This window comes from Sinohyriopsis cumingii, chromosome 19 (genome assembly GCF_028554795.1).
Source record: "Sinohyriopsis cumingii isolate HCF-2022 chromosome 19, ASM2855479v2, whole genome shotgun sequence".
Taxonomy (NCBI): Eukaryota; Metazoa; Mollusca; class Bivalvia; order Unionida; family Unionidae; genus Sinohyriopsis; species Sinohyriopsis cumingii.
The window spans coordinates 32,119,641-32,141,715 of NC_142979.1; the positions used below are offsets into that span (position 1 = coordinate 32,119,641).

The 22,075-nt window shown below is 35.1% G+C and overlaps 1 protein-coding gene across 7 annotated transcripts in view; it reads right to left on the bottom strand.

The window, feature by feature from the left end:
- The window catches only part of LOC149775392 (uncharacterized), a 213,690-nt gene that overhangs the window by 84,197 nt on the left and 107,418 nt on the right, over window positions 1-22,075 (bottom strand). For all 7 annotated transcript variants that reach the window (XM_089943911.1, XM_089943908.1, XM_089943912.1 and 4 more), the window contains 5 exons: window positions 20,963-21,085; window positions 17,155-17,345; window positions 11,674-11,746; window positions 5,994-6,121; window positions 199-302 (listed from right to left, as the gene is read on the bottom strand). In XM_089943911.1, coding sequence (XP_089800037.1) covers window positions 199-302; window positions 5,994-6,121; window positions 11,674-11,746; window positions 17,155-17,345; window positions 20,963-21,085 — 619 coding nt within the window. The remainder of the gene's footprint in view (window positions 1-198; window positions 303-5,993; window positions 6,122-11,673; window positions 11,747-17,154; window positions 17,346-20,962; window positions 21,086-22,075) is intronic.

Consider the following 22,075-nt stretch of genomic DNA (forward strand, 5'->3'; position numbering starts at 1 on the left):
ACTCAGTCTTTTAAAAGATTTAATTTCCTCTTTGCTGGAACATCATAGGATGTATTCCTGGGCAAAAGGGTTGTCTCCCTTAGTTGCCTTCTATGACATGGCAGCAGTGCACATCAGCCTTATTCTACTTCCCCCCAAGCCTACAGTCCAATAAAGACTGTTTTTAGTGTATAAAAGGTAAGAAAAATAGACATGTACTTGACAACATCAACATGGTTGTTCTGGACAGCATAGTGAAGTGCTGACTTCCCATTCTGGTAGTTTAGCTTGTTAGGATTTGCTCCAAACACACACAGCAAGATCTGAAATAAAATTCCAAGAAAAAAATATTATCAAAGTCTATATTACCCATATGAAAATATTTATTGATATATATGATAATAATTTTCAAACAACTCTCCAAAATATATCTGAATGCCCATGACAAAGATGTTAACTGTTTACTTTATTACTGAATGTATTTTGCCACCTATCTCTGTTTTGATGGTAATTAAATAGCATTTATTCCTTTTATGAATAATAAAAAAAATCTTCATGCTAATGATATTCTTCTTAAAGCCTTCTAGGATCTAAACTAATCCCCAAACCTGTATTAGTATGCTGGGTAGTTTGCAATCTTATCTCACCGATTCATAAACACTTTCAATTACTGCACACAGATTTTTCAAAATAACATCAGTACATGTATCTATCATTTTTAGATACTTACTTGTATTTCTTCTTTAATTATAGTTCACTAAAGGGGCCTTGCAACAAGTAACAGACTGAGTTGTTATTCCACTTGAATTTACCAAATAAAAAACATGATTTCATACAGAAATATACAGACAATCAAAGGCCCCTTTCACTTCTCGTAACTGACCAGCCACAAGTTATAACAATGATTTTCATCAAGCACTTACTGATTTATTTCCAGTTCTCACGTTCCTTCCAACTACGCCTACTATCTTTATCAGTGAATAATGTGCACACAGCTTGAGATAGCACAGACACAGTCTGCCATCATATAAGGCTCTACCAGATCCTTAAGATGATTACTGTACTTACAGTTCTAACTGAGAAGCCTATTTCAGGCCTGGGAATCAAACAACTCTTTCAGCATGAGATTTTGTTCAACCAATCACAAATTACGTTACTTCTGAAAGCTTGTTTCTGAATGGCTGTTAGTGGATACTCAGTCTCAGGGTTTTGTGATCTCCTGACCAGATGAGCCAGAACATTTTGGTGGATGTGGGTGCATGCCTCACATTTAAGAGTTGCCACCCCTCAGAAAGGCCTTATTAGAAGGTAAATTCTAGAACTGACAATTTAAAGAGGAGATTTCCCCTTCATCTGAAAAAAGGATGCAGGATTTTTCAGAAAATAGGAGGGATTTAATTAATGAATAATGGTGGGGTTGAAAATACATTATTTAATTTTTAGACCTTCAGTTGATATTTTGGTACACTTTAGAAGTAAAAAGCAGGAATGTGTCCAAGAATAAATCCTGGTATAAGCCTGCATTTGCTTTTCTATAACATGTAACCCAACTGTGGACAGCATAGTCATGGTTTTGATATACAAGCAAGTAAACAGTCAAAATCGAACTCTGTTATGATTATAAGTGAACAGCATGGACCCAGCTCTGCAATAATCACAAGTGAACAGCCCAGGTCCAATTCTTGTGATCACAAGTGGAAGGCCTAGACCCATCATGTTCATGTGAACAGCCTAGGTCCAATTCTTGTGATCACAAGTGGAAGGCTGGGACCCATCATGTTCATGTGAACAGCCTAGGTCCAATTATTGTGATCATAAGTGGAAGGCCTAGACCCATCATGTTCATGTGAACAGCCTAGGTCCAATTCTTGTGAACACAAGTGGAAGGCTGGGACCCATCATGTTCACATGAACAGCCTAGGTCCAATTATTGTGATCATAAGTGGAAGGCCGGGACCCATCATGTTCATGTGAACAGCCTAGGTCCAATTATTGTGATCACAAGTGGAAGGCCAGGACCCATCATGTTCATGTGAACAGCCTAGGTCCAATTATTGTGATCACAAGTGGAAGGCCTAGACCCATCATGTTCATGTGAACAGCCTAGGTGTAATTCTTGTGATCACAAGTGGAAGGCCTAGACCCATCATGTTCATGTGAACAGCCTAGGTCCAATTATTGTGATCATAAGTGGAAGGCCGGGACCCATCATGTTCATGTGAACAGCCTAGGTCCAATTATTGTGATCACAAGTGGAAGGCCGGGACCCATCATGTTCATATGAACACCTTAGGCCCAGCTCTGGTATGCTGATAAGTGAACAGCCCAGATGCAGTTCTGCTATGCTCACAAGTGAACAGCCAGGACCTGATGTCTCAAACACACAGTCCATGGGCAGAATGTGGCCAATGAAGTTAACTCCTGTAGCCTGAAATTTGTAAAATAATTAATAATGCAAATTTTATATTCACAGCCAGCCAGTTTTGATAAAAATTCAATTGTTACTTCTTGTTTCTGAGATTTCAATGGCTGCCTTTTAATGAGCTGCCTTCGCTGTGTGAAGAGGTATCAATAATATGGCATCTGGGCCAATGTAGTAGTATTCCTTGTGTGCTATCATGCTGATTTGAGTGATGTGGCATTGGGCCAATGTAGTAGTATTCCTTGTGTGCTATCATGCTGATTTGAGTGATGTGGCATTGGGCCAATGTAGTAGTATTCCTTGTATGCTATCATGCTGATTTGAGTGATGTGGCATTGGGCCAATGTAGTAGTATTCCTTGTATGCTATCATGCTGATTTGAGTGATGTGGCATTGGGCCAATGTAGTAGTATTCCTTGTATGCTATCATGCTGATTTGAGTGATGTGGCATTGGGCCAATGTAGTAGTATTCCTTGTGTGCTATCATGCTGATTTGAGTGATGTGGCATTGGGCCAATGTAGTAGTATTCCTTGTGTGCTATCATGCTGATTTGAGTGATGTGGCATTGGGCCAATGTAGTAGTATTCCTTGTGTGCTATCATGCTGATTTGAGTGATGTGGCATTTGGGCCAATGTAGTAGTATTCCTTGTGTGCTATCATGCTGATTTGAGTCTGTAAAACCTCTGGCTGAAATGCAGTTCTGCTATGCTTATGAGTGAACAGCCTAGACCCTGCTCTGTTGTGAGTACAAAAGAACAGCCTAGACCCTGCTCTGCTATGAGTACAAAATGAACAGCCTAGATGCAGTTCTGCTATGATCACAAGTGAACGGCATAGATCCATCTTTATATACTATGACTACAAGCAAACAGTCCAGACCCAGCGCTGCTATGATCACAAGCAAACAACTGAGACCTAGCCTTACAATGAACACAGCAGATTAGTTTTCTCAATGGCGTCAATGACCTTGACCCTGATCTGTGTCACATTGTTTTATGGCAAATCTCGCACTTCTAACATAAAATCTTGCACTCTGAGTAAGAAATGTTACTCCAGTCTTTCAATTCCAACTACAAAATAACAAATTGCACCATTTTACTGGTCAGAATATTTTCAAGTAAGATTTTGAATACATTAGCAATTTAGAAAATATTATAGTGCTAGCATCTGGACTTGTGAAGATATGCTAATACCAGCATCTGGGCTGCTTGGAGTGCTTGGAAATATGATAACACTAGCATGTGGGCTGCATCAAAGACTTCAGAAATATGGTAATTCTGGCAAAAGAACCACCTGGGAGTACTTTAAAAATATGGTAACACCATGTACACTAGTTGGAGTCCTTTGTTATATGGTAACGCCAGCATCTAGTCTGATGGGCAAACTTTAGAAATACAAAATACTTAGAAATATGGTAACATCAGTGTCTGGACTACTCAGAACACTTAGAAATATGGTAACACCAGCATCTGGACTACACTGAGTTCTTTAGTTTTGGGGCTGCTTGAAATGTCTTATGAGTATGACAACACTTGGAGTATTTTTGAAATGTGGCACCATGATCACCTGGGCCATTTGGAGTTGTTAAAAGTTCAGTAACATTAGTATCAGTGTTAAATGGAGTATCACATAAATATTCTGACACCAGCATCTGGGCTGCTTGGAGTACTTAAGAAATATCGTAGGATTCATACAGATCAGGAGAAATGAAATTCAATGACTTTTCAATGATATTTAATGACCATTTTTAGTTTTCAAGGACCACGCCATTGGCCTAGTGATTAGAGCATCTGCCTTGAATGCAGGAGGTTGCATGTTTTAACCCTGGCTGAGTTATACCGAAGACTTATAAAAATGGTACTAACAACTGCCTCGCTATGCGCTAAGCATTAAGAGGTTAGTGTTAGGACTGGTCGGCCTGGTGTCAGGTTAATTTGACTGGGTGGGACATGATGCTACATGTCTCCACATGCCTTGGTATTAGACATCACTATAAACTGACACAGTGTAGGCACTGTAGCAATATAGCTGAAATTTATTTGAAGCTACGTTAAAAATCCAAATCACACATACAAATTGCCACCAAAACTACACCCCACTGTCAGCTGCTGAATTTGTGGAACCTAATGACGGAGCTGAAACTGACTTTTATGATGCTGATGTGAGTGACGACAAAAAAGAATGAAATGATGTTGTTGGCTCTGACTCTGAATGTGTTAGCATTCTCATCTGTTTTCATTAGTTCCAAGTGTTTCTTCCTTATGCATGGCTACTTCAGGCTGCAATGTCCAATTCTGCAATGCTGCTGTTTCCTTGCAGTACCACGCAAAGCACTCAGTGTTTAAAAGTCGCATCTTTTTCAGCAACTTAATGAAGTCTTTGTCTTGCAGCCAACTATTGCTGAATGTGCATGTTTTAGCCATTTTGCAATGATTGTTTGTTCAAAAGACTATCTTTAATGAATGAACCATCCTTGCTTGATGAAGTAAAAGAGTGCAAATGCATTAATTACATCATGTGAAAGGGATGCTGTGTACAATATCTGATTATTTAATGTGGATTCTGATAATGGCCGAATGGCTAGCAGATACAGAAAGATCAAACTATACAACGTCCAGTCCTTGCACAAGGGTAAATAAAATATTTGACAGAAACATTTTCCATTATTATTTTAAGTACTCTGGAAAGGCACAAATGATTGGAAGTCATTCAAAGTCACTTCTTTTTTTTCTTCTTCTAAAAGTCAGGTTAATCAGATAGTTTACCTAGAATGGAATCTCCCAAATCACTGTGAGAACACTTAAAACACATTAACACCTATACACGTGGCAATAAAAACCTCACACATAGCAATGATAACATCAACTATGTCAGACATTCCTTTGTATGTAAACTTTCGATGACTACTCAAGCTTCAAACTGACACATCCTTATCAATGAAGCTTTCCAACTGCCATGTGAAATACTGTAATTTCTTGACTCTTATTCATGTCTCCCAATCAAATTGTCCCCAGCCAAATCTAGTCCACATGTACATGATAATGAAGTGACTAAAAGTGCCAACAGTCAAAATTGGAAGAGCATCCTGAAATTGTGGCTTATCATGCCACAACCACTATTCATACACACAAGCAGGGCAGTCAAATTTTCTAACCCTGAATCATTGATTACTGTTAAGGAACAACATAAAATCTTAAGTCATTCATGCTCCATTCTAAATGAAAGAAATTGCTTGTACATAAGACATAGACAGTTATTCCCAATACTGAATGACTGTCTAATGTCTTCCTTGTTTCTTTTCTTGATTTTGTAACTGAAGCAAAGAGACAGATGAACTTACCCCACACAGAATGCTATCTCCAGCTCAGAGAATGGACTTGCCCCACTTTTCCAGCTCCAACAGAGATGAACTTACCACACAGAGAATGCTATCTCCAGCTGAGACAAAGAAATGGACTTTACCCACTTTGAATGCTATCTCTAGGTGAGATAGAGGGATGGACATGCCCACTTTTCCAGCTGAGACAGAAAGATGGACTTGCCCCACATCAAATGCTATCTCCAGCTGAGACAGAGAGATGGGACTTACCCCACAAAGAATGCTATCTCCAGCTTCCGCAACAATCATAAGTGGTGTCATTCCATCAGCATTGCACAGTTCTATATCTGCATTGTGGATTTTTACAAGTGTGTGGATGTGGATTAACTGACAAAGTCCTAAAAAAAAACATTCAAAACAAAAATGTGTATGTACTTCACATGGACAGCAGAATGATATGAAATAGTATAAATATAATTATCAAAGAATTTCATCTGACTGTGGAATCCATAACTATGATATTTATTTGAAAATTACATTGCTATATTGTCAACAATGCAGTATCTCTACTGACTTCATGATATACAGGAGTGTTTGATGAACACTGAAGAACTATCAGACTGATAATAGTGAATTAGATAAATATACTATGTTTTTAAATTAGTGATATATACTTGTGGTTGTTCTGTCACAAAATGACTTCTGTTAGCAATATGCATCAGTGGACTTATATTAGCATGGATACTCTATATTTCAGTATAACTCCAGATAGTATACAGGTCAGTATGATCATTGATAAAGTACATGCAAGTATGGCCATTGCTACTGTCCATGTCAGTACAGCCAATGATACTGTCCATGTCAGTACAGCCAATGATACTGTCCATGTCAGTATAGCCATTGATATTGTCCATGTCAGTACAGCCATTGATATTGTCCATGTCAGTACAGCCATTGATATTGTCCATGTCAGTACAGCCAATGATACTGTCCATGTCAGTATAGCCACTGATACTGTCTGTGTCAGTACAGCCAATGATACTGTCCATGTCAGTATAGCCAATGATACTGTCCATGTCAGTATAGCCACTGATATTGTCCATGTCAGTACAGCCATTGATACTGACCACTGTCCATGTCAGTATAGCCATTGATACTGTCCAAGTAAGTATAGCCATTGATACTGTCCATATCAGTACAGCCATTGATACTGTCCATGTCAGTATAGCCAATGATACTGTCCATGTCAGTATAGCCATTGATACTGTCCATGTCAGTATAGCCATTGATATTGTCCATGTCAGTATAGCCATTGACACTGTCCATGTAAGTATAGTCATTGATACTGTTCATGTCAGTACAGCCATTGATACTGTCCATGTCAGTATAGCCAAAGATACTGTCTATTTCAGTATAGCCAATGATACTGTCCATGTCAGTATAGCCATTGATATTGTCCATGTCAGTATAGCCATTGATATTGTCCATGTCAGTATAGCCATTGATATTGTCCATGTCAGTATAGCCATTGATACTGTCCACGTAAGTATATCCATTGATACTGTCCATGTCAGTATAGCCAATGATACTGTCCATGTCAGTACAGCCATTGATAATGTCCATGTCAGTACAGCCATTGATACTGTCCATGTCAGTATAGCCAATGATACTGTCCATGTCAGTATAGCCATTGATACTGTCCATGTCAGTATAGCCATTGATACTGTCCATGTCAGTATAGCCATTGATACTGTCCATGTCAGTATAGCCCATGATACTGTCCATGTCAGTACAGCCATTGATACTGTCCATGTCAGTATAGCCAATGATACTGTCCATGTCAGTACAGCCATTGATAATGTCCATGTCAATATAGCCATTTATACTGTCCATGTCAGTACAGCCATTGATACTGTCCATGTCAGTATAGCCAAAGATACTGTCCATTTCAGTATAGCCAATGATACTGTCCATGTCAGTATAGCCACTGATATTGTCCATGTCAGTATAGCCATTGATATTGTCCATGTCAGTATAGCCATTGATATTGTCCATGTCAGTATAGCCATTGATACTGTCCACGTAAGTATAGCCATTGATACTGCCCATGTCAGTACAGCCACTGATACTGACCACTGTCCATGTCAGTATAGCCACTGATACTGTCCGTGTCAGTACAGCCATTGATACTGTCCATGTCAGTATAGCCATTGATATTGTCCATGTCAGTATAGCCATTGATATTGTCCATGTCAGTATAGCCATTGATATTGTCCATGTCAGTATAGCCATTGATATTGTCCATGTCAGTATAGCCATTGATACTGTCCACGTAAGTATAGCCATTGATACTGCCCATGTCAGTACAGCCACTGATACTGACCACTGTCCATGTCAGTATAGCCATTGATACTGTCCATGTCAGTATAGCCATTGATACTATCCATGTCAGTACAGCCATTGATAATGTCCATGTCAGTACAGCCATTGATACTGTCCATGTCAGTATAGCTAATGATACTGTACATGATAATATAAACATTAAGGCCAAGAAAAAATGTGCGCTTCTATAACACTGGTTTTAAAATCAGGGTAAGCAAGTCAATATTTTAAAAACATTATATAAATTTAATGTGATTTCTTGTGATTTGTTTTTACCACAGGAAAAAAGTGCTAGTGTTGACAATGAGAAACTAGGATGGTTGGCTGACAGGAAACACACATTTTTTGTTTGGCCTAATATTGTACATGTCAGTATAACCAACAATACACTCCTTGTCAGTATAACACCAGACAGTGTAAATATCAATAAAACCAATGATACCGTACATTGAGTATAACTACAAATATTCTCGATATCTGTATAATAATAGTGTACATATCAGTACAACCAACAATATATACTGAAATCAATATATCATTACAGCCACAAATGCTGTCTATGTTAGTACCACTTACACTATACATTACACTATAAGTACAGATACTGTAGATGTCTGTACAACCACTTATTATAAATGTCAGTCCAACCACTGATACTGTGCATGTCAGTTTAGCCACAGATACTGCTAGCATGCACGCACACACACACACACACACACACACACACACACATATATATATATATATATATATATATATATATATATATACACACACACACACTGAGCAAGTGGATGCCTCATGGCAAATCAGCACAATCATGGCTACATAACATCATCATACAAATGTTAAGCTGTTGTTGTTGTTGTTGTAGAGTTTAACGCCATTTTTCAGCACATGATAGGCTATACATGGCGGCCAGTATTAATGGTGGAGGAAGAACCCGGGAAAACCCCCAGAAAGAACCCCCGACCCACGAGAACCTACTGGCAAGCTTTCTCACATACCCACATTAGCTGAATCCAAGCCTCGAACCCACGCAGACAGATGTGAGATGGCAGTGATCCGTAACGGCGAGCGCTTTAGACCACTCGGCCACTCGGGGCCCCAAATATTAAGCTGTAAAATTGGCTTAGGCAAAATATCTTGCCAAAATCCCAAGGAAGACAAACCCCTCCAACCAAAAAGGTAACAAGCAGAATGAGACAAAAGAGACTACTAAATATGTTCCAAAATTTACCCACAAAAAGGACATATAAAACAAACATAAAAGCATGATAGGTCTTTTTTATATTTAAATCAAACACTTTTAAAAAGTCCAAGACCTGCTCAGTTGGAACCATGTTAGCAAATGCATCCTACAGAAAACCAGTTGCCTTTGTTTTTCACCTTCTAGGACATGATGAAATGCACATCTGGTCTATCCTACACCTCAAAGTTCGCAGGGAAATATGAGTGATCTAAATGTTAAATGTTCACACATCGTATTCATATGGATGCATTTATTTCTTAACAGTAAAATGAAAATAAAATGACTTCACTGAAATAATTGAATATATGTTTGAAGGCAGCAAATTTTTTAAAATGTTGAGTTATTCAAAAATTTATAAAATGTTAACTCATTTTAGCTTTGGAGATGGGGGAAGACCGATTTCACATTGGGAACATTTCGTCAGAGTTATCTACATTTTACACATGCTGGTAGAAAGTTAGAAATAATTCTCCTAAACCATTTTCTTACAGTATGGAAACTACCATCATTTATCTCCTCATGTAAAGGAATTTCCTGTGCAATTTTATGGAACCTAATTCTATTAAATAACCAATGATATAGTGATCATACATGTTTTTTGGCTGTACAAATTTCAGGAGTATACCAATCTGTATATCTTCATTATCTTTTAATGATTAGTTATTTAGTACATAAATTATATGCCCGATAACAATACTGAATGCATTAAACTGGCTAAAATCAGCTCGATCATGTATGAACAAATAAAACTGGTATGGTAAATTTGCTAATAAGAAACATGAAATTACATTTATTTGGTAAAATCATAATCCTGAATGGCAGACAAAAGGGAGATAATACTAGGATTTTGCACTGTTTTATAGGTGTACCAACTTTGAGGATTTTGATTGCACCAAACAATAAAATCAAAGACTCAAGAAAAACAGACCCAAATGTGATGCAGAAAGTCACACACACACACACACACACACACACACACATACAAACATTTCTTTGTGATACATTCCTAGTGATCACAATGGCATAGCAAGACAAGTAGGTCATTTAATGCCATGGCAACTGGAATAAAGATTCTTGCCCAAGGATACACCATGGTAGCTGAATGAGGTTGGTCCAATGGTAGGATTTGAAACAGCACCCTTTTAGTTGTGAGTCTGGAACGCTAACCATTCAACCACTGTTAGTATTATCAAAATTATAGAATAGAAAATGAAATGACTGAGAAAACTTCAATTTAATGTTTATTCATATCAATCCTACATTCACATGAAATTGCTACTGAAAATACTAGTATTACAAAAATGCTTTATTCAATGTAATTCTCTATGACTTAAGATACACCAAGTTGATACACCAAGTCGTAATTCACCTGAATAAACTATATAAAGCACAGACAAATGCAACCATTTATACCTCTAATTAAAGGTAGTAAACTTTCATGATAAAATATAAATATTCCTGTTAGCACATCTCATTTTGTCCACACATGTTTAACCCAAAAGAACAACAAGACGGTAATATATAAAACTATTGCTTGGAAACAGAAGTACTAATATACATACTAATTTTGGCTCAGCACCAAAGCTCACATGTCAGTGATTTTTGGAAAAAGCCAATCAATAGAAATAATATCAATTAAATCTCCTGTACACACAAGATATGTCATGTAAATCAATCTCAAAATTGCAGAATGACAAAAATCCAGTTTTATCAGAGTTTCTGATAATTAGATCAATTTCTCTTAAGTTTCCTCATGAGGGGAGATAATTTTAATTCCACCATAACTTGTCAGAATGCACAGCTTTATGGACATAGGTTTCAGTACAAGATCACACAGAAGTACTTTAATAATAAATGCTTAACTAGTGTTGTTTGGTGCATTGACTCCATTTGATGTTGAGCACCCAGACAAAAACACAATTGAAGGGACTGATCTTGAAAAGTGCTTGATTTATCATAATAATGGTGTCAGTATTATTTTAACTATTCAAGTAATCATCCTTTGTTTTAAGCATATTTATGTTTCTTGTATTATTGTGGGTATCTATACTGATTAATCCACAAATTAAATACTCTTAAGTACGCAACCTCAGGCAAAGGTAAATTCTTGAATTTAAGTACCCATGAAAATGTTTTTAAAAAAAATAAAACTCATGAAAATTGATTTCCACTACAAAAAATGAAATAATGCTATCATCTTTGTAAAACAAATAATCTTGTTACATGCGAAGCCTACATAATTAGTAATTTTCAAATCTATTATTAATTTCTTAAAACACACAGACTCTAACTTGAACCTCAGTGGATAAAACATACCCCCTCGACAAATCCTGTGAAGAAGGAAATCACCCTCAGTAGTGCACTCTGTGTTGATGTTAAGGTCAAAAGTCTGAAATTATTCAAATGACACTTTGACAAATAAATTGCCTTTCAGCTGAATGTACATACAGTCTGTGTGTGTCTGTAATATTAGAGCTTAAAACTCGACAATATTATTCAGCAGTGAATAATTAAAGAAACAGGCATTAAAAATAAATTGCTGAATTTAGGTCAGATGTCATCAATCATGAGAACACCAATAAACATGTAAGAAGACTGTTTTGTTCAAGGAAAATATATAAATATGACCAATTATTTAAGATAAAATTAATTTTCAAAAGCAACAATGATTGTACAGTTTGTATGTTGTTGTGTTAATCAAAAATGTAAAAAAGAAAACTTTCAACTAGATGCCCTATGGAAGCTGGATGTCATGTCTTCACATAATACATGTACATACTGAATGAACAAATCTCATTATGAAGTACCGGAGTAAATCATTCTTATCATTTGTAATACCTTTGTATTATTTATTTAATGTATGCATAATCATTTGAAAATAAATTTCAAAAATGTACAAACTTTTAATGGATAAAAGTTATCTGTACAAAGCTTAAGTAAAAATATAATAACACATTATGGATTTATTATGTACACAATAATCAGAAGGTACCAAGATTTTGAATGTACAAATAATTGAAGGGTACCAAAATTGCAGACAATACAGTAATCTATACAACAGAATCATAGATCTTTCCTGAACAAAACTGAAAATGTAAACAAACTGGGCTGTGGCAAAAATGTAGATCTCTTATTATTACCACAAATTAAGTTTTCCCTGACTGTGCTTAGTGCAATCTTCACACAACATCTGTCATAGAGACAATTTTGTGATTAAACAAATTTTTTGATCTTCTTTTAAGATTGCTTTGAGATTGCAAATTTAATTCAGTTTCACCTTCACTTTAGTTCTTGTTTATCATATTATACATATGTTACAATGTAGTCTTATAGAAGCAAGATCCCCTTGAAGAGACTTGTGCTCTACAGAAAAAAGAACTTTTTATGAATCCAAGACAAGCCTGTTCTGTCCTTGTATTCTTTTAACCATTTTAGCTATCAAGTATTAAAACCATCTTTGACGTTCTTTCGATATTCCATGCTATTCATATGGAATCATTCAAGTTATTCATCAAGTACTCCAAGCTATTCACGTGGAATCATTCAGTATTCATGAGATACTCCAAGCTATTTATGAAGAATCATTTGGTATTCATCAGATACTCTAAGCTATTCACATGGTATGATTCAGTATTCACTGATACTCCAAGCTATTCATGTGGTATTATTTGGTATTCATCAGGTACTTTAAGCTATTCATGCGGTATCATTCGGAATTCATCAGATACTCCAAGCTATTCATGTGGAATCATTTGGTATTCATCAGGTACTCTAAGCTATTCATGTGGTATAATTCAGTATTCATCAGATACTCAAAGCTATTCATGTGGAATCATTTGTATTCATCAGATACTCCAAGCTATTGATGTGGAATCATTTCGTATTCATCAGATACTCCAAGCAATTTATGTGGTATAATTCAGCATTCATCAGTTACTCAAAGCTATTCATGTGGAATCATTCAGTACTCATCAGATACTCCAAGCAATTCATGTGGAATCATTCAAGTTATTCATCAGTTACTCAAAGCTATTCATGTGGAATCATTGAGTATTCATCAGATACTCCAAGCTATTCATGTGGAATCATTAAGTATTCATCAAATACTCCAAGCCATCTATACGGCACCATTCGGTTTTTATCAGATACTCAAAACTATTCATGTGGAATCATTTAGTATTCATCTGACACTCTAAGCTATTCATGTGGAATCAAGGTATTCATCAGATACTCCAAGCTATTCATGTGGAATCATTTGGTATTCATAAGATACTCCAGGCTATTTACATGGAATCAATCAAGGTATTTATCAGATATGTCCAAAAACTCAGTTTAATAAAAAGCCATTAATACTTGTTTATATCATGCTCACATGCCAATATAACTAAAACCTGGAGTGTAGACCTCTGTCTCTTAAAATCAATGTAGATTGCTGACTATCTATTTGTTCACAGGAATGCAACAAAACACCGAAATTTCAAATTTGAGCTGCATACATGTGACTAAGTTCAAAAGCTCATTGAAGTACAAAAACAGAAGCAATGACCTTTCACTTGATCCAAGGTCAATTAGGTCTGGTTTTCAAAACTCACTGCCCAAAGTATTGACATTGTAAAAAGGCCATGTCAATGCCATTAATCAGATGGACAATGCAGAATCATGTTGGACATCAGATAAATGCCCCAAATTCATTGATATCAAGATGCATATTGCTATAATATATTTTTGTGAAAAAGCCTATGTCAAATGTTAATAAAACCATCTGTTCTGAAGAAGTAGTCATATAAAGACTTCCTGGATGGCTGGCAAGGCAGTCATTTTGGGATGTTAGATCTGAAGTATTTTAATACAGAATTACTCTATACTGCATGAAAGAACATGGTTTTGTAAGATTTTGGTAATGGTTGCTATCTGTTTATGAGAAAAATCTGCTACAAGTTCTGATCAAATTTTATAGAGTCACTTAGGCATCATTTTCACACAGTGAGAAGTATTTTGGTGAAAACTCTATGTTGTTATGACCATCCCTTCAAGAGCAGCGTTGATAACAATATTTTCAAGATGGCTAAAACAAATCAGAGCCACTTTCAAAGTGAAAAGCTACGTCTATATAGCCAGTAGAAGTACAAAACACAAGATTTTCAAGCTGGTTACCACAGTAGGCATTCTGTAGGTTGATTCAGATTGGCACCATTTCCAAGTAGGACTAACTACATAAGAAGGCATTCAGTGGAAACCCAATGCTGGGATGATTATCAATTCTGAAGAATATGTGATAACCAGTTTGGAAAAGTCTGATTAGCATCATTTTTTTTAGGACCAACCAGACATTAGAAGTCTGAATGGATATTCAAGGGATATTTTTATTTAGTACCAACAACATATCGTAAGACATCTTTCAGGGAAAAGCTTATGTCTATATACTCATCCTTTCAGGATGAGTAGCAATATCATTTTCAAAATGGCTACCATGGTGGCCATATTGGATTTCAGATTGGTACATTTATCAATAGGGAGCAACTAGACATCTCTGATATGACCATCCACTCCAATAACAGCATTAACAAGGTTTTCAAGATGGCCACCAGAGTGGTTATTTTGTTTGTCAAATCATCACTGTTTTCATTTAGAATCAACTCAACATCACAAGTCTACTGTTACAACCCCATATCAATATGACAATCTGTTTCAGAGGGTGCTACTGATTACTCCTGACAAACTGCATAGGCCTAGATTTGATGGTGCATTATACAACAGCAGATCTGGGTCTGTAGAGTTTGCAGTTGTGCTGGACTTACAAGTGTATATTGTATGGCTTTTCCCATAAAAAAGAATACAATTGTATACCTTCCCTGAATGGAGGTAAAATGAAAGAACATAGTAAATCCATTGCTGGCAGCAACTTAAAAAAATTCTTTGCATAGTACAAGACCATCATTTTCATTTACATGGCATTAAGTAAAGAATAAAATCTTTATAAAAACATTAAGGAGAGTTAATGACAATGACACTATTCATCACCTGTACAAGAAGGTGACAAGATTTTGGAATCTATTTTTGTGTCAAGGAAAAAACACAACAATAGCCTCTACGCTAAAATAACAAGTAATGCATAATTTAATGACACTTAAATATTGTGTCTGCAGTATGTCCAATACCAGATTCTTTTAGTTCACTTGACAAATGCCTAATGGATCATGGGTCTCACCTGTGAATGGCATTATGACAACTCCTGGGATTGACCATTTAATTTCCTCAGATAATTAATTTTTGTCAACCCATATAATCGGTCTAATTAGCTAAAAAAATTTTACAAATGAGATAAAAAATATTTTTCTAATAAAAATCTTGTCCCCACCCCCACCTCCATTCCAAAGCTTTAGGTGAATATGCAACCGATTTAGAAGCTGCTCAAAATTAACACTAATATGCTAACCCACAATTAGTGACTTTGCCAACTTATCACCAAAACTTCACCCAACATTAATCCCTTAGAGCAGTGAAATTTAAAGATAGTCACTATCATAACAATTAACAAGTGGTCTTGTGTGGGATGTATCAAATCTAACATCGACTGGCATTTCCTTCATTAGTTATTTGACTGGTTTAGTGTCTTAATTAAGTAACTACCTACTAATATACTGCACTTAACGAGGTACAATGAATGCTTGCATAACAAAAAGACAAGTTTTAAACCACTCATCAAGTAAATTACCAGCAGTGTGATTATTGTCAAAACAGTTATAATGCACATGGAATGCCTGGTGTGCCGTGCCTGTACCAAAATGGTAGAAATTAAATGATGACAAAAGAAAGCACAATCACGAATATAATTAACTAAGAAAGTACAAGAAATGCTGGGTAAATGAAAGCCATTGGCTGATGTATGTCCCCAAAAAGTCTGTGATGTCACGCACTTTCTATAATAACGAGTATCAGAAGACGTACGAAGTGCGATGGTATTTCATTCATTCATGGGTGCAAAAAACTTGAATCATCCCTGGAATCACACAGTACAAACATGCTACACATAATGGGAGAGGGATATGTGAAATATAAACAGAAAGTTGTTTCCTCTGAGGCAGAATAAACTGTGGCATCTTTGAACAACAGCATCTTGAAGAAGCTTGAACATGAACTTTCAACTTATCATGAGCATTGTTGGTGAGATACAGATGTTATTGTTTTGAGTTGATCCTAATGAAAATAGGATGATAAATTAGAAACTGAACTGGCTTCTGTTTGATTTTAGCATAATCAGTAAAAATGTTATTATGGTGATCCTGTGAGTAAGAGAGAAAAAAAATGTCATAGTTTAAGCCTTGAAGAAGATATACACTTTTTAAACAATTAATACAAAGTCTTGACCCTGACACTTTGGCCGCTGCTGGAAATTTTATACCCATATATCCCAATTTACAGCTGGAAATTATATACCCATATATCCCAATTTACAGCTGGAAATTTTATACCCATATATCCCAATTTACAGCTGGAAATTATATACCCATATATCCCAATTTACAGCTGGAAATTATATACCCATGTATCCCAATTTACAGCTGGAAATTTTATACCCATATATCCCAATTTACAGCTGGAAATTTTATACCCATATATCCCAATTTACAGCTGGAAATTTTATACCCATATATCCCAATTTACAGCTGGAAATTTTATACCCATATATCCCAATTTACAGCTGGAAAAAAATGCAATTTTGTGTGTGAAAGTAACTGTAGAACACTGTCTTTGTAGAGGTGTAATTCATATTGAAACAAAAAGCATAATACATACTTGCAATTTCTTATAAAGTTCATAGAAGTTCTTGTGGTTCAAAGTTAACCTTAATATGACATCTTTGTCCTGAAGACTTGGTTTGACCTTGAACTGTGACCTTGTGTCTCCACGTCTCTCTGAATGAAGATACTTGGCAGGTAAGCTCTTTCTGACCTGAGTATTGATACATACCTGATCTGCAGTCTTACCTGAATGGATAAAAACAAATAACAGAGAAAAAGAGCAATTTCAAAGAACAACAATGTTTAATACAGTGAAATATGATCATTCATTAGTAGCACAGTAAATTCTATCTATAAAGGTAACACAAATCATAGATATTTGTCCTTTGTGGACAGAAAACCATTATATGAATGTAAAATAAAAAGGTTAACTTGGGTTAAGGGGTTAATCAACAATGTCTCTTACAAGCAGGTATCCCTTATATGAAGGTGTTCACTAAACAAAGGTTCACTGTATTGTAATAATCTATTAACTGTAAGTAACTAGATATGTAATTGATGGGCATTGTTTTCAAGTTTGGACATACAGTAATACCTCACTATAATCAAGGTTCCCACGCTTTTTTAAAGATATATTTCCAGGTCATTTCCAGGGTTTTTCCAGGATGAAATTAATTTTTTCAAGGTTCACATATGACCATTAATGAATGGAATTAAAGGACATTTTAGAATATAAAACATGCATTTTCTAAATCTAAAGATGGCTCTCTTTCAAGACCCTCCAAAACATCTAAGCCAGAAAAGATGATCATGTACAAACCACAAAATGTATGACACGAAACAAGTTTGATTATATTCCTTAAAATTGGCATGTAAAGTTATTTCAATGTACAAAATAAAAATTCTAACTTTATTTTGCTGACCTGCATTATGTTGCTAAGTGGAAACAACATAATGAACATACATTAGTTTTGTTTCCTTCAAACCTTTAATTCTAAAGAATTCTATAGCAATATATATATATATATATATATATATATATATATATATATATATATATATATATATATATGCATCTTATAGAAAGTAAACATTTCTATAACAGTATATATAAAAAAACAATAAACACAAATAATTAGAATCTTGTCTTGTAACAAAGAGAGTTTTACCCTGAATTTATCTGTGCCAATAAAATCCCAAGCAAGATTTTTCAAACAACCTAATCTCGTTAAGAAGATCTGGTTAAAAATCCATCATTTAAAAAACATTTTCAAAAGGGATGATTTAAATTTTCACAAGACCTTCAAAATTATATACTGTTGTATAAACAAGGACTGAATTTTCTGTAAAATCAACTTGTCTTCTTTTAATTCGTTTAACCAGTCTTCAAACCTGTATTGATACAGGGGCTCAAATAGTTTTTCAATCTATAATACAAGGGATGACAATTTCTCATTTCAGCTCTGAGATTCAACAATTTGGACTACAAATTTGTATTAAAAGGAATAGCAGTCCGTTTTTTAATCGGGTTTCCTTTAGGTTGGGCTCGTTGCAATTGCATATAGAAAATTTGGAATTTGCCACCGAGGTGCAGTAGTGACATATGGTAGTCGCTTACCAGTGGGCCTAGAAAATTTAAACTTATGTTATATCAACTTATACCTGCATGAAATCTATAGAAAAATTATTTATTTTCTCATTATGTCTTTATTCCACTGACAGACTAGACCAAACTACGGCATTGATGAAACCTGACCAGGTACTCACCATTCGCATTACTAGTCACTTCATGAATCTCAAATGATGACATGGGAAGTCCCTTAGTCACGTCATATCAACAACAAACTCCATTTTAATGTTGTTGTAGAGAAATTAAATTATATTAAATGAAAGTCAGATACCTTTTGTAAAAACCAGCAATCTGGCCAGTCTGATTTATCAAGCAGAGAGTACATGTCAACGTGGTAGTCACGTGATGCAACAAAACTCCAGAAGTTGTTCATGGAATATATAAATATGGAAAACTTTGTGCTCTTTCTTTTTTATAATTTATTGCAGCCAGTATACGACTTTCATTTAATATTTTTTTATTTTTTCTCTACAACATTTGAAAATGTGGGTTGCTAGATTTGTGTACTCATGCGACCAGCAATGAAATCGCGAGTACCAGGTCATATTTCATCAACTCCGATTTTAATACTCACAATTTCTGAGTAATAAGTAATTTTCAGATCCATTTCATGCATGTATCACTTCTTCTAACAATGTTTAAAGTTTGCTAGGCCATCCAGTAAGCGGCTACGCTTTGCTAACACAGTGTTTGCCTCTTGTGATGCTAGAGTGGTTTTCATAGTTTCCACATAAGGAAAGATACGGATGTCAAGCCGACTTTGAAAATTAAAGTGTACTAGATGAATCTAATCCACTGAGAGTCTGGACTGACTCAGTATATGTTTATTGCAAACACCCAAATGATACATACTGCACCCTCAGAATATTCTGGTTAGAACTCGATAAATGTAACTTACGATCAGTTTAGTTACGACTCAGTTACGTGAATGTTTCGGGTGTCAAGTTGTGGTGGAAAATTCCTGGGTTTTTCCCAACTTTCATCAATATTTGCTAAATTCTAGGACTTTTCATGGCTGGGAAAAAAATGATCAATTCTCCCAACTTTTCCCCGATTTACCGGTAGCGCGGGAACCCTGCATAATGCCATTCTTGGCAGCTATAAAAGTGGACCATCTTATGGGTGAGATCACATTATACTGAGGTATTTTACATACAACATTACTATTAAAAAATGAAATGGGATTCATGAAGATACCTGCCCTATAAAAGGGACATCTATGGAGAGGTGCTCTGAAGTGAGTGTATACTGTATATGTTCAATACATGAAAAGATGTATTGAAGAAGAAATCAAAATCAAGACATGCATATAAAACCTCAAGGTCCCAATATATTCATCACCTTGGACATTCTACCAAAAACATCCCAACATATAATCAATAATAACCTTAAAGGTTCAATGTTATTACATTATTAAGTTCTTGAGACCACTCAATTTACTGAAATAAACACAAGGCCAAATGAAATTGCATTTGGATAGGTAAACTGGATTGAAAACTTTAAATTCAGTTGACCCTCAACAAGAGGATGTCTTACATTTTTTGAAGATTTTATCAAAATTCAACTATTTTAACACATTTTTTTTAGACAATTTAATTTGAGGGCATATTGGCAGCACCCATACAAACTGGAATAGTCTTGAAGACTGCTAGTTGTCTGTGATTTGCATGAAGCTGTTTAGAGATTTTGCTAGTTGTAAGCAAAATATCCATATCTGACAGGATCAGCAGTATTTGAACTGACTTGAAATGTCTCAATTCAGGAATGCTCCCTGTCAAAGTTAGTCTAATGCCGTGATGCGAGTGTAAAAACTGCAAAAGTGCTGAAAGTGCACTGTGGGTATGGCATGTAGGTGTAATTGTTGCACTGGGGCTAGGGCACTGCAATTCAGTTGGGGATGCCCTTGTCTGGTGCATGGAGTTCCTGACTTTCAATTTTCAAAATCAAGGAAAATCCCTGGACTCTATCCTGTCGACTGAATTAAATGAGTGCATTATAGAAAAAAATATTAATGTTATATTCCTCCAGTACAATCCTATACACACTAATGCCATAACCAACAAAAACAAAACAAAAATGTGAGATCAAGATTACATCATTTTCAATATCTATATTATTGTGAATTTTCCCTACAAAATTTTGTGAATTATCTGCAAGTCCCTGTGTGGTCACCTTGGCCCAGTATTACATACAGAATACTGAAACAGAAAAATCTGGGTGAATAAAAGCCTACCACTTTTGTCCCTCATGTTAGGTGACACACCACGTTGCACCAGATACTGTACCATCTCTTGGTTCTGGACTAGGCATGCAAGGTGGAGTAAACTGGCATCATTGTCTAGTTGGTAGTCAACTCCTATAAAATACATATAAATATCAAGCATGTTTTCCCTCGATATAACTGTGTTATGGGCATGGTTACCTTATGAAAATTATACTTGAATAGCTACATATGTATATATATATATATATATATATATATATATATATATATATATATATATATATATATATATATATATATATATATATATATATATATATATATATATATATATATATATATATATATATATATATATATATATATATATATATACACACACACATACATACACACAAAGAGATATATATATATATATATATATATATATATATATATATATATATATATATATATATATATATATATATATATATATATATATATATATAAATGCAATAAACTGACAACGAATAGTGTGAAACTAGTATCTATCAAGCCTGAGCACTTTTGACTCTTTAATGAGTCTTTTTCAATGGCAAATACAAAACATAGACAAGACAAACAAATAAAACAGAAAAACAGTTGTTTGCAAAACTTACATTGCTGTTTCTACAGGCTAGTGTATTTCAGCTTGATGCTTATACTGGAGATATTTGTATTGCAATACTGTTCATTGTCAGTTTATTGCATTTATCTTAATCAATAACTGACACACGTGATCCTATGCTGGATCCAGTGCACTTGAAGGGCTTGTTATTCGCCACATGATTTGTATTCAATTGAAGACAGCCTATATAATAATAATAACTATATTTTATGCCAATTTATGCTATGATATGACATTATTTCTGAAATCATATAACTGTGGACTGTAATATGCCAAGAATTAAAATTAAGTTAAATAAATTAAGTAACATTGTTTTTAAAACAATTCATTCAGAATAATGGGATCCATAACCATATATGTATTATAATGGGAACTGTTATAATACAGTACCATACATGTATTATAATGGGAACTGTTATAATACAGTACCATATATGTATTATAATGGGAACTGTTATAATACAGTACCATAT